The 25270-nt window shown below is 31.6% G+C and overlaps 4 protein-coding genes and 1 long non-coding RNA gene across 5 annotated transcripts; 3 read left to right on the top strand and 2 right to left on the bottom strand.

Moving 5' to 3' along the window:
- Window positions 1-2898: 2898 nt before the first annotated feature.
- On the bottom strand, window positions 2899-11174 carry LOC116769556 (baculoviral IAP repeat-containing protein 7-B). Its single transcript, XM_061522547.1, has 11 exons — window positions 10603-11174; window positions 9882-10027; window positions 9545-9679; window positions 8798-9002; window positions 8463-8618; window positions 8032-8088; window positions 7719-7821; window positions 6754-6898; window positions 5965-6208; window positions 5110-5237; window positions 2899-4564 (listed from the first exon to the last, which is right to left on the bottom strand). The coding sequence occupies exons 1-10, from the start codon at window positions 10999-11001 to the stop codon at window positions 5115-5117; spliced, it is 1713 nt and encodes a 570-aa protein (XP_061378531.1). The 5' UTR covers window positions 11002-11174; the 3' UTR covers window positions 2899-4564; window positions 5110-5114.
- Window positions 9896-10959, top strand: LOC133319154 (uncharacterized). Its single transcript, XR_009752841.1, has 2 exons — window positions 9896-10037; window positions 10137-10959. It is a non-coding gene; the product is annotated as an uncharacterized LOC133319154 (long non-coding RNA).
- Window positions 11175-12485: 1311 nt separating the features above from the next.
- On the top strand, window positions 12486-15811 carry LOC116769641 (3-ketodihydrosphingosine reductase). The gene is made up of 3 exons (XM_032660783.2): window positions 12486-13230; window positions 13398-13639; window positions 14754-15811. Exons 1-3 carry the CDS (start codon window positions 12684-12686, stop codon window positions 14961-14963), a joined length of 999 nt encoding a protein of 332 aa, XP_032516674.2. The 5' UTR covers window positions 12486-12683; the 3' UTR covers window positions 14964-15811.
- A 382-nt stretch (window positions 15812-16193) lies between these two features.
- Window positions 16194-20242, bottom strand: LOC116769405 (uncharacterized). Its single transcript, XM_032660477.2, has 9 exons — window positions 20060-20242; window positions 19000-19969; window positions 18613-18770; window positions 18439-18547; window positions 18125-18210; window positions 17899-18039; window positions 17722-17821; window positions 17152-17304; window positions 16194-16301 (listed from the first exon to the last, which is right to left on the bottom strand). The coding sequence occupies exons 2-9, from the start codon at window positions 19499-19501 to the stop codon at window positions 16201-16203; spliced, it is 1350 nt and encodes a 449-aa protein (XP_032516368.2). The 5' UTR covers window positions 19502-19969; window positions 20060-20242; the 3' UTR covers window positions 16194-16200.
- Window positions 20243-21927: 1685 nt separating this feature from the next.
- Window positions 21928-24976, top strand: LOC116769406 (pupal cuticle protein C1B-like). Its single transcript, XM_032660478.2, has 4 exons — window positions 21928-22034; window positions 23226-23390; window positions 23608-23757; window positions 24776-24976. The coding sequence occupies exons 1-4, from the start codon at window positions 22026-22028 to the stop codon at window positions 24869-24871; spliced, it is 420 nt and encodes a 139-aa protein (XP_032516369.2). The 5' UTR covers window positions 21928-22025; the 3' UTR covers window positions 24872-24976.
- The last annotated feature ends 294 nt before the right edge of the window (window positions 24977-25270 follow it).

Raw genomic sequence — 25270 nt, 5'->3', positions numbered from 1 at the left:
TAGATTAAAAAACAAAATAATATATATATTGCCTCCATTATAAAAACAACTTATAACACGTAAAAATCATTCAACAATATCTTTATTAATATAATATTTATGAGATCTTAATTGAAATAATTTATAGGAAAACACTCGTCTATCAAGCTCCGGTTTTTTTACTACGTACTTTACGGTATCAACATGTTTCCTTATAGTTTCCTATTACAATGTCTCAGCGTATAAACTTATATATATTCGTTATTTCTACGAAGTTGTTACGATTTATCAGTTAAGTGGATGAGAAAATTTATTAAAATGTTCCTATACTTCATTGAATTAGTGAGTGAGTGAGTTAGTTATCTATACTTGAAAACATATAATAATCAAAACAAGCATAAGTTACTATATCTACAATTAAGGAATATTCTTGAAGTTGTCCTAAAACGACGACACGTAGTGTCATTGAAGTCGCCATTTTAAAGCTCTGATATTAAAAGCGATGGATTATGTATAGCATAATTAAATTTTTATTAAAAAGTTACAAGGAATTCCATTTGGTATATCCGCTCTATAACGTCGCATCCCGTCACTGGTGATCATGCGTTTATGAGGCAAATTAAACAGCTTTTTGCTCTCATTAACCTCATACAGTGATTTATTATAGTGTTCGAGTAACTTTGAACCTAACAATTTATGTTCAAGTTGTTATATAAAAACAGTTTTAAAACCGGTACACGTCAAAAAATTTCTTTATGAATATAACAAAATTTACGCTCGCTGCATTGTTTTGGCATTTAAAGATTCTGTTTGAACGAAATAATCACTTAACCGCGTATTAGTATACTAAAATGCCTTACCTTATATTGGACATGAGATGATATAGCATTGCTGTAGCCAAACGCCAAACAGCCCAGAACCACTGCAAGGAAACTGACTTTCAAATGAAAAAAACTGCATTAAAATCGGTCGACCTGTTTAAGTGCAACGTTACCACAGACAGATATACACGTCGACGTCAAACTTCTAACACGCTTCTCTTTATAATCGAGGTTAAAAAAACGAATACTTACGTGAACGATTACATCAAACTTAAACTTTATAAAACCATTTAAATGACATAAAAAGTAACAATCACGCCAATTATTCTCAACTGCCGACAAAACAAATACGATATGATTTATATGAGATTTATTGGATATGTTTATGAAGTGTGGTCTAGTGTATAGAACATTCCTAATGTTAGACAGACGGATAGTTTCAATATAATATCAACCCAAATATCGTTAATGTTTAATATTAATACGATTCCAAATGCGTGATCGCAGTCTACGCTATTTTGGTTGCTCGACGAACGACTATTCCTGTCCCAGACGAGGGCGCCGCCACTAAAACCCCTCACCTTTCCGCCCAAAAAGCTTTGATCTCCGAACGGACGGTTTTACGTACACTCAGACTTATAACGAACGGGACGGAATCGTTCCAGTTAAATCAACGAAATTCCACACCAATTAATGCTGATACAAAGTGTAGAACGATGACATCAGATCGTCCCAATTGAAGCACTAAAGTTGAATGCTGTACAACAGTTACAAGACTGGTTTAAGTCTAACGCCGATGTTGTACGCAATTATTTTAAAATTTTAATATCGTATATTAATCTGGAAAAAAATAAAATAAAATTATATTATTTGATTTATAACTAGCTTCTAGTTATTTATGTATATGTATTATAAAAACAAACAAACGCCATGCTAGATATTCAGTCAGAATTATTTGTTTAAATAAAAGAGATGTTATTTGAAAATATTACGTATAGTTCATTTCAATAGAATATGGCAATCTTGTAAACTTTTAACTTGTAATCTTGTTCTTACGTACAATTGAATGTCAGTCCTGATAATAATTACATCTCAATGAACCCACCACTGTTTTTAACCATCTTTTCACCATAAAAAAACTGTATATATGTTCGTCTAAACTCTTGTTCCTCCTTAAGGCAGTAAAAAATGTTTTGGATTTTTTCAATTATTTTTTTCGATCGTATGAAAACTATGCTATGTCCTTTACTTGGTTCTGAACTATCTCTTCACCAATTTTCAGCGTAACCCGTAAAGCCGATCTTGAATTAAAAATAGTGTAACTAACACTACTTTCTTTTATAATCATTATTTTTTGAACTTTAACCAAGTCACAAATATTAAAAAGATCTGATTATACCAAAAACTATATTTTTGTTCAACAGGCTGTCATGAGAATCAGCTAAAACTTAGAAGTAAAATTGCATTTTATTTCTGGTATTTGGCAAGCGGGACACAATATAGATACCGCTGAAAAGTACAAAACCTATTGTAACGACGCGAGTATTGACCGCTATCCAAAGCACCTTACATCCCACCAGCAAATACTTAGGTTCCAACTGCCTCCCCACAGAAAGAGCAAGTTTTTTCGTTCCTTTACCCTTCTTACTAAATTACTCTGATCTGGGAGTGTCGGTTGGAAGGCATTGAGATAAAATTTTAGCAGTGCTGGCGACCAATCATTAATTAGAGTGCGCCATTTTGGTGCTATTGGGAAGCAGAAACCTACTATTTGTAACCACTTCAAATAAAATATATATTAGTATTATTAATAAATTAAACTTTTTTTTTATATATAAATACTTTAATATAACAATTACAATTAAAGTATCTTTCCATCACTAAGGGCATAGACAAGTCTGTCAATATCAGCTAATAACGTTTGTTAACAAGATTGTTAATTTCCATTGAAATGAACTTTAATTATATTAATTACTATTTAAGTATCGAAAATTATGGCAATACATTAAAAAATAAAGCTTAAAATGTTGCCATTAAAAACAATTTGCGATCATTAATTACTTTCGTTATGTTTTGAAATTGAATTAAAAATAAAACATTATATTTTATTACTTCGTATATTTAATTCAAACTTGTAATATTACAATAAAGACAATTCACTACATAACCTAAAATCACATTACAGTTACATACTAAAAAGGTTGAATATACACGTTGTTTTATATTATCTCACTGATAATAATAATCTTAATGATAATATTTTAATTCTTTTTTCATATATAAATAAATAATAATTTTGTTATATTCCACCTTTAGGTGTTCAAGAAATTTACTTATGTTTTTTTCTCATCAATGTTGCCATTAACTCTTGCAATGATTTAACATGTACTGAAATCATGTTCCGTCCCCATACTATTTCATGGATACATCACTAGCACAATAAAGTTTGTCATAAAAATAAATTTTAATAATATTTTTTATTTTTATATTAAATGTAAAGATAATGGTATTATTATTGGAAATATATTTAGCTATTTGCGTTTTTCACTTTGAAAAACATATTTTACTCATATGTGATAAAATAATTTTACACTTTAAAAATAACATTATAAATTTAAACATTAAACAGAATGTCCGATCAAACTTCTTAGAACATTATTTAACTCCCATGCATATTAAGAAATACTTGTCGATTAAAACCTTTTTAGTTTTTAAACATTAATTCTAATTTCAAACTTAAATCATAAATTCCAATGTCATATCATTTTTAGGTCAAACCTAGATAATTAATTAATTTAACATTAATTTTTAATATATCAATAGACATTTTAAAACCATTTTCCAACAAACTCAGATCATTTCTTAAATAACCGTAACACATGCAAATTTGATATTTCAAATCATTCAATTTGGATGTCAATTTGATAAATAATATTTTATTTATATTTAATTAAAATATTATATGCTTTAGATTAATTTATTAGTCAAATTTAACATTTTAAGCCAAATTTTATTATATGTATGTAAGTACTTTTTTTTTATAATATCATGATTTTAATATAAATTTACTTTGAAGTGTCCTTCAAAAGAATACTATTAAAATTTACAAAAATAGTGGAGCTACAAAGCATTGAATATACATCTGGCTTTGATTAACTTACTTTAGCCATTCCATTAAATAGTTAACCAACTGGCTAAAATAAATTTTAATAATTCGGCTATGAAGTATTCGGCATTATGAAGTAAATAGTTTATATCAATTTTTCAAATCATTAAACGACAAAAAAAGCAGATAATTATATGACTTTTTCAAGCATATATCTGTAATGGACATATAACTTATTAATCAAATGGCTTACTTCAGATTTTCGGCTATTACAATATTTATGTTATGCTATACTAAGTTTTAGACCATTCTATATTGCAACGTGAACAATATTTATAGCTGCTAGATACTACAGAATTGGTAATATTACTACTTACAACTAAAACTGTTCAAAGAAATTAATTTTAACACTACGATTATTGATCTCACTAAAGAATTTCCATATATGTATGACATATACAGTGACATACATACAAACACATATACATATATATATATATATATATATGTGTGTCATTTAAATCCTCACTAAATACATTCAGCTATAACATCGGATTTAATTATAAGTTACAAATTAAATCTCTATTAAGCTGACAGATGTCATAAATAAATGATTTGGTCTTTGTTCAGACGACTTGAAGATTTGAATGGTGGGAATCTGTAAAATAAAAATTATTTAAATACTAGCCTTTATTCACGTCCTCGTCTAGATGGTTTTCAGTGTCATGTCAGTGAGAAATTAATAATGTAGACTTAACATATAAATGGCAATCACTCACCAGCGACATCTATCGTCTGTGCCGCGTTACTCCATGTCATACAAGCGCACGGGTGTGTTTCAAACAAATTACAAGGAATGGAGCGATATTTTATAATCCATATCTTATTCTGATGTCTGAGCGACATTATTGGAAAGTTACATCAAAATATGTTCAGTATATTTTACGTTATAGTGTAACAAACAAGTATACAATTTCACCAAGTTTCTTATATATAATTTTAGCAGGATATATGTATATAATATAATAATTCTTTACAATGTATTCAACATTCCCTTCGATACTTAAAATGTCACATAATCTCACGATACGATATTAATCAGTTGATTGCTCTATCTACTTATCTTTGAACAATAGTATATAAAATATATAACAAGTGATAATTTTGTACCTATTATATAAATTAATCAATGTTAACACGTACTTGTACTAAGCAAGGTAGGCTCTGACTAGGGCCTTCACTGGAGCCCTACAGAGAGGACACGCCCCCAGGGCTGCGCCACAACCCGCACACGACACAAGGTGGCCGCATGGAAGGAACACCACGCTTACCTTGTAACAAATAATTTTATTGTTTATTTATAAGGATATTAATGACAGTAAACAATATCTTTAAATATATATATACATATAGAGATATGACATAAATTGAGATGAATTCAAAATTAATACATATTTCTCGTGTGTCGGAATAAGAAAGAAGAGCAAGGTTAATTCCATTGAAATCTTAAAAACAATCTCAAATTATTACGATCTCATCGCACAAGATATGATACAATTTTAACCACAACCGATGCTGATGTTTTTTTTTTTGTTATTTGAGATCATTGTTTTTTAATTAACAATTATTGACCACTTTTTTTTGATATGAAATTATAAGTCGTCGCATTCAATTTTTTGTTCATCTAGCGCATGTTGCATTACAGTCAGCAAGTGTGTAAGCAAGGGGTACAGTGCAATGCTCTTCGCAGAGTAGGCAAGCCCCATGCGGGGACGCAAATGCCGTGTATCAGCTGATTGTGTAGAATTAATATTTTCAGACAAATAGTTGTATTTAGTATAATTATAATTTGCGGTTGGAGAGATTGTCCATTACAGATTCCTATATCCCAATTATTAAGTTATGATCATTCTGACATTCGTTTCTTAATTTTTCAGTTAATTTCATTACAGCTGTTAGATAATTTTCCACTTATACATTCTACTCACAGCACTTTAGTTGTACCGAAAGCATTATATTATAGTTATAATTACAACATGTATATCTCAGACTACCCACCTCACTGTCCATACAAACTTTGCACATCCTAGCTTCCTTCAACTGTCTGTTTTCTTCTTGGAGACTGAGCTTCATTGATTCCTCTGGCTCATTATTATTAGTGTTTTTCTGTTGCACCTCTGGCTGTGCGTCTGTTTGTGTCTCAGTTTGCGGGGTGACGCTCGGTGTGGGCGACGCGACAGGACTATCGGACTGTGAAGCCCGACTGTCTGACCTATCGTCTTCCACGTTAGAATGGAACAGGCTGTGGGGAAAGAACTGCGATTAGTTATAGTGTTCAACACACACGCGATTTAATTTAAAACTATGACTAACTTCTTTATTTATAATAAATGCTATTTTTCTTATTACTACGACCCTAACATTCCAATTCATAAGTAATTTGACATTAATTTTTAAACAAGAGGTTGGAGATGTGTATAAAATTCTTTAATATAAAGAGCGGTGTAAATGTGTCACTCACAAAAAAAATAAGCTTTCCATACATATCTCAGATATATTCATTGATAGTATGTGTTTTTAGCCATACTTTATATGTATATTAAACTCCGTAATGCCAACAGCATTTTCAAATGACCCACAAAAATTCTAAAGAGAAACGAGAAAATTCCTGGCATTTAATATTTATAGTATTTTTAATCTGTGTATGTGATCATCATGACTGTTAGATACAGATCGTGACAGTAATATAACCTAAATGTCAAATTATAACTGTCATGTGTCAATTGAGAGGGACTAAAAATATTAATAGTATTTTATTATGTATATTAATTATAAATTAATTGTAACCGGGATGTAGGCACGAGTCCTCTCAGAGTGCCAGCCAGGAGGTCCCTCGCTGCCAGGGACGAAGGTGACACCAGCCAGGCCTCCTCGTTCAACTGGCCGTCCAACACAGCATCTATTAGAGCTTCTGATGACGTGAAAGGTGTTCCTATAAAATATATATAGATATATATAATTTGTGCTGTGTATTGGTTATGTTTGCTCTGTGTTTTTAAATAATAATATGATGTTAAGCGCTATGTGAGTAGATCATTATATTATGTTAGGTTCTGTCATTCAGTCTTGCACATATTTGGAACTTAATATATTTTTATTGGATACAACAATCTGATTCCCATATTTCTTAGTTTCAAATTCGAGTATGGATGGTAAAAAAAGTTTATTAATATTTAAATTTTAATACTTCAGTAGTCCTTATTTCAAATTAACTAGGCGTGGATTTGCTGCACTCTTAGTTTATACTGTAACTGTCTCAGTGATGGTAGCCACTTACCATGTAGATGGTAATTTTTTTCATAAATAATAATATAAAAAAATATTTAAATGAAACTAGTATTATTCGGATTTACTACGCGGATTTTATTATTTAAAAACTACATAATCCCGACGTTTCGGTTACTTTGCAGCAACCGTGATCACGCACACCTCGTCTGCCCGTGACCACGGTTGCTGCAAAGTAACCGAAACGTCGGGATTATGTAGTTTTTAAATAATAAAATCCTCATAGTAAATCTGAATAATACTAGTTTCATTTAAATGAATACTTGCGAAAATCTTAGATCTCATTATATAAAAAAATATTTTTCAGTAAACATTCTCTCAACATATGTAGATTGTTGGTGTTATTTTATGGTAGTTATTAGACTCTTTATTATATATATTTAATGACTCATTCAGTCACTCATTCACTCACTCACTCACTAACTCACTAACTCACTCACTGTTTATTATCTATTAATGATAATGACCTGTTGCTTGTAGTCTTCTCACCACAGCTCGTCTCACCCTGGCCGCATCTAAACCAGCACTCAAGGCAGCCAAAGCGGGTCCACTCTCCATACATTCATCTATCTGTAATGATTTGCAAAGTATAACTCAGAAATTAAAAAAAAACCTAAAATAAGAAGTAATATTTCATGAATAAATAGCTTTGTTAGATATTAAATGTAGGTCCTAGTTTTATAATATTACATAGGATATAAATTATTATCGTTATTATTATTATTTTAAATTCTTACGATTTTTTTTTTCTTTTTTTGCAAAATTAAAAACCTTATTCACCTGACTCTCTGTTATCGGGTAGTTGATAGCGTCGCGGGTTCCCCTCACAGGTGGTAACTGAAATTTTTATAGATAAACTATTAAGTGACAAAAATAATACTACGAACTGTCCGAAAATCCTCGTTTTTAAAGTCTAACCGATGCTAAAATATATTTATTTATAATAACCAAAAAAATATTATTAAGTTTAATATTAGGAAAACAAGTTATACATTTTTATTTGGGAAACTTATCACAACCACATTTTATTTAAATCACATCAATTGAATCTGAACTTCGATCGATTGATTCTTATCAATCTTTTGTTCATTCAATGATATCAGCATTCTATTCTTCCATCCCTTATCCATCATCGTCCCCACTCTTCTATTCCTTATAAATTCTCGTCCCTTATCCATCATTTTCATCCTTGATAAACCCCAATCCCTCACCGGTCTAGGTCTCTCCCTCCTGCAGCTGTCCACGAACTCCCTCCCCTTGACGAGCAGCACGTACCCGCAGTGTGGGAACCAGCGCGCGTGCTCGGACCACGGCGCGTCTCCGCTTTCCCACTTACCGAGCCCACCGTCACAGTAGAAACAACGAACCTGGGCACAACATACATGTGTGTATGTGTATATATATGTGTATATATATATGTATATATATATGTATATATATATATAATAATAGAATTGTAGAATTTATCAAAACTAAAAATTTTCCATAGCTTAGTTGGCAAAGCAACTTAGCTATCGTGTCAATAGTAAAGTAGTAGTACTAGTACCTGATCATCAATCCCAGTGTAAAAGAAGCCAGCAGCGGCCAAGGCCTTGGGGGCCTGAGCGCGATCCGCGGGCCAGCGCTCGAAGGTAGCGAGGCGGGCGGCGAGCGCGGCCCGTGTGGGATGCCGGGCCCCTCCGCCCACCACCCCCAGAGACCTCCACTCTCCACCCGCCTCCATAACACGGGCGTTGTGTTGGGCGCCCGAACTGTTACAGCCAATGAGAATACCAATACATCACTATATCTTTACTTCTCTTACTAATCTCTCTTTCTCTCTCTCTCTTCCCTTACTAATTTTATAAGAGTTTTTTAAATGATCGTGTCGATGTTTGTTTCTTCTTACCGCAAAAACCACTTAACATATTTTAAAGTAACTTCACTGCTATATAGCTATGACGTCAGAATGAAACATGGGCTATAGCCCGTGTACACTATAAATAATAATTTATGTCCGCATTCAGTATAGTCACTAGATCAAGGCATTACAGACGTATTTTGCATGAAATCACATAACACAAAATATATATATTTTTAAATGCTTTATAATTTTTTCTCTATGCCCAAATTCAAGGTCGAAGCAGACAAAGTATTACCCAAAAACTAGTTCCACAAGCTTCTATCAAATATTCATATATCTTAATTTAATTGTTCCTCCTCTACACTCTTAAACTTTATTGGGACCATTTCTCCCAGTCAAAAATCTCATCTCTACATCTCATGCAAATTGAATAATTTCCACAAAACTCACGTTTGTGGTGCAATAGACAGGGGCAGTGATTGTACGGGCGTTATAAGCGGCTGACTGAACAACGGAGACGAAACTGCTGACATGTTACGTCGACCCATTTCAAGGGCCGCTGCATGGGAACAACGAGGAAAGTATCTGAAAGAAACAATATCAAATACATTTATAACTAGAACTAATACTATATTTACAGAACACGGCCAATAAGTGTTCATATTGAAAAAGTATAGAATGAATCATAATGTAGGGGAAGTACATGTTTATTTTATATAGGTTATCAATAGTTATTACGAAATTATTGAAAATCAATAAGTAATATTTGTATTTATATTGATTTTACCTTCTGTGTACCTCGAGAGGAGGATCAAGGGACCCAAATCTTCTAAAATGAGCAAGTTCCCCCCCGCACCAAGCGCAACGAAGTCGACCTTCACCAGCATGATAAAAACCGGCACTCACCAATTCTTCACGGGACACTGAAGAATCCTGTATACGAGTAGGACTTTCTTTACAATGATATCTTCGACTTTGTGCATTAAATTTTACATAATGTACATTAGTATGGAAAAATATTCATATTTTCATTTCCTTTCAGTGATCATGGTCACGGGAAATGTGGAGAAAAATTAGGTGGAATCTAAAAAACATTACATAATTCCCAAAAACAATAAATATATATTTTTTAAAACGACTTGAATATAATAATTAGTTATTCCTGTATAATCTGTGTTATGTCAATGAATTTCTTTACTATATCATAGTTTATGGTTATTAAAGTGAATGAGTTAAAAACAAAGTTTTAATTTGCAATGTGTTTAAGGTAAACACTCCACAAGGTTATCTTAAGTAGTACAGTATGTGAGGTCACATGTCTAACAGTTTATTTACTTATTGGAGGTCAGACTGTATGTACACTAATATTGTTATGAAATATTTATAAATGTATGACTGTTTATGGAAATAAATATTAATATTACATCTTAATACTGTATATTATACATAAATAATGATGATAAGTTCTTATACATAAATATGGGTAATTAAAATTTCCTACAACTTACATCATTATAATCATACCAATTCACAAAAGACAAAAGTCTCAGTGAGTCACTCTTATACATTTCGTCCTCTTCGGTCAATCCGTAATCTTGGGATTGCTCTTCCTCAATTTCTGATGGTCGGTTAGATTGAACAGAACACTCACGACCTAACACTAACGGTACGTTACCTGATAAAACAGGATTAACTACGAACGCGCAATTCGGTTCTAACGTTCTATGCCTCCACATCACTTGGTCTGCGTAATTCCATTCAGATATTTTACGCCCGCAACTAAAACACTGAACTTCGGTCCCCTGACCAGTGTAGAAAAAACCCGCCTTAGCTATCCTCGCTGGTTCCACTGGCGCTGAGGTTGGCCAGTTCGTAAAAGTATTTATTCTATTGGCCTCACGATTCATTATAATAATTTGGTTTGGCGATGTTATGGTCTGTCCTTAATAATAAATATTCTTAGATTAGTTACCTAATTGTTAGTTAAATTTAAAACTAATCCTAATACTTATGTTGTATTTATTGTATGTACAAAAACGAATTAAGAATCAATATTGCTATGTCAATTTTGAAGTTGACATATTGTAAGATGTGTTAAAACAAAATTTTGACAGTAGTATTAGGCTATAACTTTGACATCTACGTAACATGACATTGGCGAAATCTGTAAGGAAATGCCACTAACCAAAAACAAGAAGAAGAATACATCTACGTATCATTGCTTCATACAATATAATCATGGAATAAATGAAATTAATATTATTCAAATATACTACGTGTGTTTTATTTTTGTTAAAAACTACATACTCCCGACGTTTCGGTTACTTTTCAGCAAGTGTGATCACGGACAGACGAGATCGAGTCGAGACGTCCGAATAATATTAGTTTAATTTAAATGAATAAAACTCGCGAAAATCTTAGATCTCATTATCATGGAATAAATTTAAAAAAACATAAATATTTTTTAAGTATTAATTTTGTGCTTAAGAATCGTTAATAATTTATTTTAAATTAATTTCTTGATGTCAAAATGACTATCTTTTATTTTTAATCCATTATTTTCTGTCAACAATTTTCTAAAATATAGTTTTTGGTTTTAAAAAACTACCATAACAGTAAACGTAAACAATACCTTCGTTTCTCTTAAATAAATTTAAAATGTTTCTTAATTTATAAAAATTACCTTTATTGAAGTGTGTAAAAAAATAATTAAAGAACAGATTTGTATACAAGTTTCAAAAGCTTTTCTCATCACAATAGAAGTTTAAATTTTGTGGAAGACAATTATGCATGAAAAAAAAAATTCTCTCACAACCTTATAAAGGTTACCATAAATTGGTTTCACAAACCTTAATGAGATACCTATATAATAATCGATTATGAAACTTGTTACTCATTCAATGGAATCGTCCTATATAAAACACTTACTTTTCAGATTTCTGATTAGCGATTATAATGTTTAGTGCATAAAAATAAAATCTCTTTATTATAATTGTAATAACTGTTACTTTTTTCCATTTCATCTGACACTATACTTAAAATTTTATTAAATAAGGTCTTTTGATCTTAATTTGCTATTTACTTTGAATATGAGGTGTAGCTGATAAATAAGCTACAAGTCATTTCTTGTTTTTTTTAATTATATGTATTTCTTTAGTATAATATAAATGACGTTGGAATTATTAGCAGTTTTCTGACTGTCGCATCAAGAGCAACAAGACTCATTTTAATCGCCATATTCTTAAAAATTAAAACGGTATTGTAGTATCTTCAAATCGAATTATTTTATACCCACTTCTAAATGTATCATTTTTTTTACAGCTTTGGATTCATTTGCACTGGAATCGTTGAATATTTTGCCAATGTCATTTTACTATTGTTTTTCATTGTCAGCGTCACTGGCTTCTGTCACGTCATTAATTGCTGTCAAAACCACGAGTATTATTTTTTAGGTACCTAAACGGTTACTTTTATTTAGTTTTTTCGGTTCACGCGTTATATAAGGAAAAAAACCGTTTCTAAATTAAATTCTTCCGCAAAACACTTTTAAAACAGACGCTTGAATTGCCAACGTTCAGTATAATCTACGATGTTTTTGTATATACTGTCGTTGTTTGTTATTTTGTTGTTTATATTGTTCGTATTTTTGTACAATGTATTGGATAAAAAAATTGTGTATAAAGACTTGAAAAACCGGCATGTTGTTATCACTGGAGGTTCAAGCGGTATCGGCAAGGCGGCTGCGATTGAAGCAGCGAAATTGGGGGCTAACGTTACTATAATTGGACGTGATCTTCAAAAACTTATATTGGCTGTTGGTGACATAACAAACCATTGTAAACCTTACAGCGGCCAGAAGATACAATACGTGATATTAGATGTTACGTCTGATTACGATTTAATAGAGAAATGTTTGAAAAAAGTTGAGTCAGACGTCGGTCCTATATTTATGCTTATTAACTGTGCTGGAATGTGTATTTGTGGGGAGTTCGATGGAGTTGATGTTAAAGTATTAAAACAAATGATAGATCTCAACTATTTTGGCACTGCTTATCCTACTAGATGTGTTCTACCTGGTATGAAGAAACGGAATGAGGGGATCATAATTTTTGTTTCAACTGAAGCAGCTTTACTAGGTATAACTGACAATATAAAATTTTTATTATTTTAAATATTCAGTTACAAAAATAATTTTAACCAAGAGACAATTATTTGAACAAGCCTTTTTTTATTATTTTACTGGAAGCATTTACCTTAATAAGTTACTTATTTTAGTTAAACTAAATGTATGCAATTGTTTTAGGTATATATGGCTACAGTGCTTATGGTGCAGCTAAATGGGCCGTCCGTGGTTTAGCGGAATCAGTATTCATGGAGCTTACGGGAACAAATGTGAGATTGACTCTTGCATTTCCACCTGATACTGACACTCCTGGATTCGAAAAGGAGGAGTTGACTAAACCGAAGGAGACCAAATTAATATCTGGTTCTGGCGGATTACATACAGCTGAGGATGTCGGCAAGAAAATGATTCAAGATGCATTGGTAAGATTCAATTCTTTTGTTCTGTACAAAAAGTTAAAAAATACCACTATGGCCGCTGTACCCCAACTGCTCTTTATGGTTCCACTCATGTAGTGTTGAGATCAAGATAAGGCTTGGGATCATGATCAGAATTAAATATTTTATAAGCTGGTTATTATAAGTATAGATAGAAATCACAATACAAAAATATTGTGTGCAATTTAACTGGCGTAATTTCGCGATTGGGTTTCGAGGTCGGCAAAAGAGGTAGCCTATGGCTTCCATCTATATCTATACTCACATTGAAAAAGTTACAGACAGACAGACAGATCGTTTTTGCATAATTGTAATATAAGTAAGGATTAATCGATACAATTGATATTTATGTGTAGAAAATATAAGGTTGACTAGTTCTTCCCTTGGACTTCATTTACAATTGGACTGAATTGGGCTCAAAGAAAAATTTATAAAGAGAGTTACAACAATATAATGTACAGTAACAAACCGGAATCTATAGTAATATAATATATAATCCTATATAATTGCTTATATATATATATATGTTTACTGCTGATAAATGTCTTGCGTATGTCTATTGCCTACGTCTTTCTCTGTTCTGCAAGCCTCATTATAAATGGATCCATTGCAGTTGATTGTTTGAAGAAATTTAACAGTTATGTTACTGTGATAAAAAAATAAGAATAGGCTATAATTTATCCCGAAATTTCACGTAGTTCCCATGTGATGAAGCCACAATAGTTGTATTATGTGAATCACTAACATACATGTTGCCAGAGGTTGGCATGGCTTCTGTGTTAACACAATTTATACATTCCTTACTAACATATACATGTTGCCGAATGTTGACATGGCCTCTGTGCTAACACAATTTATACATTCCTTAATTCTGAAGCGGAAACAGACGACTTTTCATATAAAAAACCATTGTAATACATGTGACAAGCTTTTAATATTAAAACCAGGCCTGTACAAGGAATATGAAATATTATAAAAATGTTTTAAATTATTTTCTGCATTATGACAGCAAAATCAGTATGTTGTATATTAAGACGTTATAAAAAATAAGCATCATTAATACCTCTTTGATAATATTTAATTAATTATATTTTTTTAGAACGGCAAGATATATTCTGTGTTCGGCTTCAGCGGTCATTTGCTGTCTACCCTCTACTGTGCGACTATAGATGGGCCGTTTCAAATTATTGTACAAATACTTTCATTGGGTTTACTACGGGCTGTGATGGTTGTACCTCAGCTGTCGTTCCAGAAAATAGTCAAGGATGGTCTCAAAGAGAAGTGTTTAGAAAATAGTAAGGATAAATAGTCTTCTGGTCTTCAATAAATTTATAGCATATTGAGTGAATATGGCATATAGATAGATTTTTTTCAGTACATTTTTATTAAAATTATATTAAATGGTGTTTGTCTTATATAACATTATTGTCCATTATGAAAACCCATATCATTAGTTTGTATGGTGAAAGTAAATAGACAGCTTCTGTTTTTCATTAACAAATTTTCACACATGACAGTATCAACTTATATGAATTAAAAGCTATAAATTACTTGTAATTTAATTTTCTTATGCATAATTTTTTTTAGGGGATACTGGAAATTCAAGTATTTGTATATATATATTTATATTGTCCTTATTCTTGTTCTTATGAGAGTTTGGTAACACAATATTAGAAAAATGATGAAGTAACACAAGTGTAAAAGGTTTTTTTTTTCTTCAGCCTAATGATTTAATAGCCCTTAATGTGTTCTCGTTTCTTGTATTGTAGAGTGATAGTTTCTGAACGGAGAAATAATGTCAATGTCAACTAGACATCGCCCACTTACATTTCACTAGATGAAATAGTAAGTAGTTCCTAGTTGTGACATCAGTCGAGATTGTTAAGTTTTATTTCATTCAAAAGTCAATCCCGGATCGTGTCTCCTCCATTCTACACGACACTGGCAGAATATAGTGTGCACGTTTTTGTGCGGATGAAGGCCATATAAAAAAAAATAATGAAATAGTAACATTTAAGTACACATAAAAACAATTACCAAACAAATTACGCATTTATTTTCTACTTTATTATAAGGTATAACTTACAATATATGATATATGATACTTGTTAATAGACTATGTTAAGTTTTATATATATAATAAAATAATTTTTTTAACGTTTGTTTTTTTTTTAATCGTCTTAATGAATGAAACCCATGTAAAAAAGCGGGCATAGGTTTTTATTGTGTTTAAATAATCGTATTTAGAAACTCAGTTAACAGGCAAGTGAATTACTTTTGAGTTTTGGACTCGAATGCCTTATCAAATATGAAATTTACTTTGAGAATGCAAGATTTAAAAAGTTTTTTAATCAATAACGAAATAATACTTTTTTTGTTTAATGCTCTGATTTTTTTTTGATATTATTACTTTGTCAATATTACGTAAAATGTATACACATCTTTAAATTAAGGTCAGATAATAATTAAACACGATTAAAAAACAAATTAATTATTTTGTAATCATGTATAAAATAAAACAAAGTATATCAAACAACGGATCTATTTCATTTCGTACAAGAATTCTGTTGATAGTGAAGTTTGAACCCTCTCCCGGTGTAAATTCCATCCGATCTAAACCTTATCACTATAGGTCCAGCACTGTCGTCTAGAAATAAATAGTAATATGTACCAAATTAGTAGGTATATCAAATATTTTATCAATAAAAAATGTTCGGCTCTTATATTATAAATGGTCGTAACTATAAGTTAATTGTTCAAAATCATATTCAAATTCAACCATATGTTCCTATTTAAGGTTCTCATAAATAAAACCTTTAAAAAGAACATTTATTTAAAAAAAAAATCTTTCAGTCTTAAGAATGGAACACCATTGCTTGCAAAAATATATACATGTATGGGTCTATATCTCTCCCTTTTAGTTATTGGCGTTTCCTTATAGATTTCGCCAATGTCATGTGTCAATAGTATACTGAACTTTGTAAAGAGAGATTTGCGAATGAACAAGGTTGCGACTAGAGGTTAAAAACTCTGATACTGCTGAGATAGTTCACCGCGGGATACAATGTTCATATATGGGTCTCAGTACCCGCTCGCTCTATCGGTAATGCTGTCAAAGCAGGGCTAACAGCAATTTTACTCATAACAAAAAATAAACAATGCGTGGAGGCCCTCCGCGCGGAGAGTGAAATTTCATAATGTTTAAATGAAAATAAATTATCTGCGTATTAAGTCAAACTAAATAATAATGAATATTACAAATAAATAAATATCGAACAACAAATACGTATTTTAGCTAACTTCAAGACGCCCACACTGTTTACTTCACTGCATAGCAAGTATACCATGCTTAGTTCTCGGAATCTACCGGCTCAATCTCTTTCTCTGTCCTACTTTCTACATATGAGTATCTTGCTTTCTCTCTCCCTCAGCATAATACGTTTAACGCAACCTTGTCACAAGTCTCATAAGAAGTTTCATTTCTAAAAACATGTCACCTGTCACTGGCGCGTCCAATGAAAAGTCTTGCAGGACAGAGCCATCGTTGAATCGTTCGCCACAGAGCCTTACAGCAGCTATTAACAAGTAATCCGTGGGACAGTTGAATATCTCCACACCGGCCTGCTGTGGCGGTATCACTGGGAGACCGTCTGAAATTTTTAGTATAGTTTATTTATTATTTCCTCACACATTTAATAAAGCGAGACATGCGTACATAGGTTTTTAAACTAAAATTCTTTAACTCTCTGCTGTAAATATGATGAAGTTCAACATTAAAAAAAGGTTTTTCAAATTCTGTTGTATGTGTATATGCTATTAATTGATTTTGCGCAGGGATCCATAATTTTACCTACTTAGTAGTTGTATGTATTTAGTTTGAATAGTGCGTTTACCATCCGGTATGGGGCAATAGTGAAGCGTTATCCATTTTTACATAAAAAAATCTATACAAATAGTAAACTATATATTGTTTTATTACTACTTACCTGAAAAAACTTTTTAAAAACCTTTGATAGAGTAATTTTTTTATTATACTAATTCTGGTTAAATATCCGATCAATATTTACCTGTATCGTAATTGACTATTTGCATTTCTCCGTCATTCGTGTAAGTTACACTGCAGGAGTTTGGCGCCCGTTCGATGCACATTGCATAATTGAAGTTGTTCTTCAAATAGTAAAAGAAAATTACCGTCTGCTATGAGAATAATAAATGTAATAGTGGATATGACATTTCCATGTTACCATGTAACTTGATGATCTTAGGATGCCTATTTCTGATCTTTCTCGGTAGTTAAATGATTCTAAATATCCTTGGTCTCCTTTAAAGAATTGCCGGCAACCTGTAGGGGCCGCTAGCTCGTCCCAGGCTGTTAGTTGAGTTATCTAAAAAAATCCACCACGTTAGAATATAAAATGATTTTTTTTTATAAATCCTTAAAAAAATGTTACCTTAATTTAATGGAGTTACCTTAATGGAATAAAGCCGAGCGTCGTCTGTAATAGTTTGCATCGAAAATATTAAGGGCCCTTCAACATTAGACACTTCGACGTACACTGAAAAAAAAAACCATAATATTGATTTGTTTGTTGTTGTTAATTTAAAATACTTGGTTCGAAGTTTAAATGTGTATTTTAGTGTGTAGTCTGTTACATAATATTTTCTATATACACTGCATCACTAGGTTTTGGTAATTTATTTTGTGTTAAGAATGATATGGGATCGGGATTATAAGAAGAGGAATATTTATCTAGTAATAATAGAATGCATCTCCTAATTAATACCATGCTGTCCTGAATTGATTCCGCAGAGTGTCGGTGTAATAAAATTGGCATTCTGCGCCGTTACCGTAAATTGATCTTGTTCACAATTCCCATAGCTTGGAGGTAAAAGCTGGAAGTAACAGACTGTTTAAATTCTATAAAAACCAAGCATAATGTTATCAAAGCACTACAAACCTCAAAATTCATAAAATCCAGTCTTATCTGCTTTATATTATCAGAATGTTTATCCAAAGTGAATGCACACGATAGCCTTTCTGAACTTGGGGATGGAAAACCAGGGTTTGTGAACCATCCAACACGAGAATTTGAACGTGCCTCACAATTGAAGATAACTAGAAAAAAAAAATATATTTTCTCAGTGTCTATTACCAAAGAACCTTCTTTAAGTGTGGGTTGACAGAAAGTCGAACGATGATCAATGTTTCGTTTAGGTACATTGCCACCTTTGAAGTGAAATTAATGGGAAAGAGATAGTGGAAATTAACACAAAGGCAGAAACAAAATATTTAAGGCTTCCAATCGTTTAGCAAGAATCTCATAGCAATTATTGGAAAGAATTACCGATGCAACATGTCCCAAATCCATCAGCACACGAGCCCATCCCAGTACCACCTTGATTGACACAATCGATCTCGTGAAGGCAAGTTCCTTCTAAGCCCGTGTGAGACGTGCAAGGGAGATGCTCAAATTGTACCACCTCAAATACTTCCAAAAATCTTCCTTGGGGGCTAAATTCACGGTACTTCGAGTACCTAGACCTGGGTAAACACCTGCGAATTTTTCTTCTGGGTCTGGTTATATTTAACCAATTATTACTTTTTATTACATTATAAAGTTCAATAGTGTTCTGTTTGTTCGTTGATAACTGTTGAATTTGTTCCGTATCCTTAAAATTTTTTGATGATATATTTCCATCTATGTAATAATTTGAACTATGACCTTTCTCTGCATATTTTAAATCTGTACCTGAAAGAACTTCACTATGATCTCTAGCAGGATACCAACTTTTGCCTGTGACACTCCAAAAATATAAAATTATGCTGTAAAGTAGAAAACACGCCATTTATCAGCTATAATGAAAGTGGCCTTCACTTGTGATGTGTGACAGTATGAAAAGCTAAACAACAACTACAGTATTAACTTACACAATTTCTACTCGAGGGGATGGCTTGACAGGTGTAATTAGAAAAATCACTTAATGTGTGTCCCACATTATTGTAGCTACATTTCTCCTCTGCACTTCAACGCTACATGTAATTAGACTGTCTAGAATCTAGATCTTTGTATCCAGATATTTATATGAAACGTAAAAGAAAATAATATATATATAATTTAGTGCATTTATGAAAGATTAATTCTAACTCGCATAAAATATAAAAAAGGATTTTAATACCGACATATTTTCTTTTATACTACAGCCTTCATTCTATTTAATAAGTAAGAAACAGAGGGCGTATTAAGTAATATAGTTTTGTTGCAGTCATCACAAAGCCGCTCCTATCTTTTGCTGACACTCCCGGGACGCTAAAACCTTGTCACAGAAATGTAGAAGGTCATTACCATGATATGGTGATGATTTAAATTATTATAACTCTTTCGTTAAAAGTATAGTCTATCAAACCTTCAGCTTTATCTCAATTCTCAATCAATCACAAAATCTCCTTTCATCAATCACAGAAAAGTTGCAACGAATGTAGGTAAGTTTGTTTTCAATCGAGGTTGTTAGTAGCCAGGTTTCGGAACTAGACCCCGGCTACATATATCATAGCACGTAGAAACATATACGTCCTTATAGCACTCTGTAATTAGAAAATTACAAATGAATGCTTAAACAGAGATATTTAGAACGATTGTTACAAAGATAAACAAGTTAAACAACCCACGCATTAAGCTAATATGTCCTTTTCAATGAATCAAAACTTATGTGTGACTTGTTTAGGTCAAATAACTAGTAAGTATGTAAGCTTGGGAACATTGTTTGGCACGCCTTGGTCATTAAGAACAAGTAACATTCTCACATGTCATAAATTTATGCAAAATTTAAAAAATCTATCATCTAGATAATGTGATGAAATCCGCCATTTTTATATAGTTATCCTAGTTTTGATAAAAAAATAATATTTATTCCTTTTAAATCTTGTTTGTGACTTATGTAACCGCCAAATCGATTCTTAAAATTGAATCGATTTGAAATAAATTATATTATCACTCCCGTGTATGGAACTGAGTAAATTTTTTTATTTAGGAACTACTTAATAGATATATTTAATGTACCTAACTATGAAGTAAACTAGCTGTTATAATATATTGCGTGCACCGCTACCTTGTACAGAAAACATTGATTAAAACTAGTATTTTTCGGATAAACTACGCGTGATTTATAATTGTAAAAAACTACATACTCCCGACGTTTCGGTTACTTTTCAGCAGCCGTGATCTCGTCTGCCCGTGATCACGGTTGCTGGAATGTAACCGAATCGTCGGGAGTATGTAGTTTTTTTTACAAAAATAAATCACGCGTAGTTTATCCGAAAAATACTAGTTTCATTTAAATGAATAAAACTCGCGAAAATCTTAGATCTCATTATGTGAAACATTGATTCATTATTATTTAATGTGTGTGTCGCTACTATCACAAGAATTAACATTTTATGTGTTCTTGTATATTAATATATAATATAAGTTGTCGACCTGCTCCAGATATTCACGGCCACTTTTATAAATGCGGTTGTTATTCCTATTCCAAAGAACTCTCGAAATCTTGGAGATTGGTTCTGATGCAATATATTGTGCTATTGCCACGAAATAACTTAAAGTTGACGTTCAATAATGGGGCGTTTCAACGAAATATTCCTTTTTTAAATTTCGTTTAGACTCTCCAAATACTTGTTAGAAAGTGGAGAGGTACATTAATAGAATCTTTTTTAACTTACTCTAACCTCTTCAAATATAAATCCTAACCGCAGTTTGATAATTATAGTAAAAAAAAACAACAAATATTTAAAAATTTTAATCTGGTGTGAGTCTACATATATATATATTAAATATATACATAATTCACTTCCTTCCGAATAAAAGACTAGAAAACAAAAATATGTATGTGCCTACCTACATAACGTACATCGAATGAAAACTATAGACATATAGCTCTTTATATAATATCTAAATATGTATATAATACATAAATATTATACCTTTTTGCACCGTATTCGGATAAACTTAGTTGTATTATGTTATTTATTTAAGATTTAGAAAAATATGCTCTCCCCAAATTTGCATTGTCGCACGACCTACGGAGCGGTAAATGTTTTTCAAGCATAACTCTCACATTATAGTATTAAGGTAGGTTATTGGATGAAGAATGGGGAACTATTCGTATGAAGTTTGACTATAGTAAGTTGTACAAAGCATACAAAACAATATTTCATACAGCATAAGAGTGTTACGAATTACTACTGCCCTTTCGTACATACATATATAAACATAGTTACATGTGGACTCACATGACATGCGGATTACTATAAAAGCCTTAATACGGTTGCAAGGAAATCATACCACATCCAGGTTACGAGACGTAAACTTACAAGATGTTGAAGGTAAGTTATTTTTATATACATATGTACTTTATTTTCAAAACCTCTCGTCATAATAATAATCTTATTCAATATCAATTGGGTCTCATGAGAGATGAATGAAAGGAGAATTACACTTGCTTTAGGTTATCCTAAATAGTAAATACCCCTAACATACATATACAAAGTTGCTTAGACTGAATATCCCAGCAAAAAATTTGCTATCAAAATCAAAAATAATGTTACTATATTATAGAGATATAACAGCCAAATCTCTCTACAACCTAATGAAAGACTTGGGCCTGTCCCGAACTAATGTCAATTCATACTTGGGACGTACTTCGAAGGCAGCCCTAGTAGGTTCGTTTCAAATTTGGTTAGGTAGAGAGAGGAACTTGGACGGTGGAAGTGTGCGTTTAACGAGTGTTAGATAGGGGCCCTTAAACCTACACCTGGGTCGAAAGTCCCAGGCACTGTTGTAGCTCCTCTCCCTGCAACGCGATGGACCCGGCACCCGTACGGTGAATCCATGGAATCCTGATAGATTTCATCCCTCTTACTCCAAACACTTTTTTTAATTATTACTTTTCGTTTGAAAATTCGCATAATTTGAAGCTTTCTCAAATTGCATGTTCTGATAGTGGTTTGGATTTCACTTCTATATGATTCCCTTAAAACGTTTTAATTCCCAAAGTCTTTTCAAGTGTGCTTTTGCTTAGAATGATTAATAGTCGTCTTTAAGGAGAATGCTCGGAGTGCACAGGACTCCGTTAAAAAGCTATATAAAAGACGAACAACTTGTAGGTTAAGCCTCTATCTCATCCGAACAAATAACGAATTAAAAATCTTAACAAACGAAACACATCCTATGGTCTAAATGTTTACCTCATCCCGAGACAGAAATCCAAGCCACATTAGCATGCAAAGAAAAGTCGAGCAACTTGTCGTGAGACATAAAAAGTTTTGCTTATTATACGGACCCGAAATCGTGTTTGGACAGAAGTAAATTGCTCGTTTTGTTGTTTGATTTAAGTTTTCCAATGGACTATAAGCAAATCACCTCAATTAATCTATCGATAATACATTAATCAACTACATAAAAATTTAACTATAATAGGTACTTCATAAAATATTGAAATGACTTTGTTACCAATAAATTGATAATGAACATTACAGAGAAAAAAATTGATTTTACGTAATCGCAATTATTTTCAGCTATTCATTGTTGCTTGTGCTATCGTAGCTGTTCATGCTGGAGGCTTGATTGCTCCAGCAAGCTATTACAACAGCTACTACAATGGATACAGCTCATATCCCGCCCAACCAGCTATCTCCAGTCAGCAGGCAAACATAATAAGATCACCGTATAATCTGGGACAGGTTTGTTTTATTGAAAAAAATATTTCGAATCAGTTTTTTCAATCCATAACAGGGTATATGTAAACTTCTGCTTAATTATATGACTTCACCTGATCATAAGATATTATGATATTTTTTGAACAGGAAAAATAAAGAGACAGTATTACCTATAACGTATTTATCCTTCAGTACGTACCCCAATATGGAGCATACATATATGAAAATATTATTGTTTTAGATATCAACGTATTCAAAAGCAATCGACACTCCGTTCTCAAGTGTTCGTAAAGCGGATATTAGGGTTAGCAACCCAGGGTTGGCAATCGCCCCAACGTATCGAACAATCTCTTCGCCGATTTTAGCACCGGCTCCATTGGTGGCGCCCAAAGTAAGTAATATAATGATGAGTACGTTAGTAATATACATTACTGTATATAAATAAGAAGTTAATATAACAACATATTTTTGTTTGTAGAAAAACAAATATTTTTAGTTTCTACTTTTTCCGGTATGAGTAAAAAAAAATACCAATTAAAACATTTTACAATCTGAACTCTATAAAAAATAACTTTTAAGAAAAAATGCTCATTACACTATGACATTACCTTCCTTCAATTTTATCGAAATAGGTCTAATTATATAAAAATTTTACGTTAAAAAATTATTTCATTTATAAAACATATAAGTATTACATCTTCTAGTGATAACAAAAAACTGAACTACATTCCAAAATCTACCTACTTTTATTTAAATGTACTTACTCTTAATCTTGAAAATCATTACAAATAATTTCTTTAAAATACAGTTATTACATCTCTTAAACAATAATATTCTTTACACGCAGTTTTTCTTGTCAGATAATAAAAATTATACATTTTCAAAATACTACTGAATTTAAATATCACTTAAAACTCAATTTAGACACATGAAAATATCTTTACATACATTTTTGTATTATAATTAAAATTATTATTTGAAATATTTTATTTAATGAGTAATAGTTGATACAGTATGTGGAAAATCCAAATATGATGAGCATTTATTAATAAGAGGAAGGCGCATATCACATGTGTAACTGAAGTAGCTAATTTGTGGCATCAATTGATTACTGAATCAACACTGTGACCACTTTATGACCACAATTGGAATAAATGACTGTTCAATAAAAACTTGAATAACACACTTGACGCAAACGTCTTTTAATTTAAACAATTTATTTATTTTACATTTACGATATCACAAACAATATCGACACAAAATTTTTGAACGGATTATAAAGTAAAAAAAAATTCTAAATAAGTATATTCAAGAATGAACCACAAATTAATAATTATATAATTATAATATTTAAAGTAAACCTGTTATATCGTAGGTTTATAAAATGACGATTTTTTTTAAATTTTTAGGTAGCAACAGGTCTACTGGGTGTAGCTTATTCAGCCGCTCCTGCCGTGTCACACATGACATACACAAATGCACTTGGTCTGAACTATGCTTGGTAAACAAATATAACGTACTATACAGCTAAGGGTTCCTCTTTATTTATTACCTTGTTATTAATATGAATAAATTAAAATATGTACTTAATAAATGTTTAAAAAATGTGACTATTTTTTATTATTTTTTAATTCCTGTAGTTTACAAAAATATTTTAATAAATTTATGATAAGTTGTAACATTGGGACAATATATCATTGCTTTTCTTAAAATAGTTGTTGAAAGTATTCTTAAGTGTAAATAACTTCCTAAAATTATTCACACATTACTTTCCACATCCAAAATAAATACTAATTAGGAAAAACGTATTTACTGACATATATTTGGCTTAAGAATTATATATTTTTTTGTCATCCATCAGAAAAAGATATTTTATACTTATATCGAGCAAAATTTTAAATTCA

Source organism: Danaus plexippus, chromosome 14 (genome assembly GCF_018135715.1).
Source record: "Danaus plexippus chromosome 14, MEX_DaPlex, whole genome shotgun sequence".
In the NCBI taxonomy this organism is placed as follows: domain Eukaryota; kingdom Metazoa; phylum Arthropoda; class Insecta; order Lepidoptera; family Nymphalidae; genus Danaus; species Danaus plexippus.
This window is presented reverse-complemented; position numbering and strand designations above follow the sequence as displayed.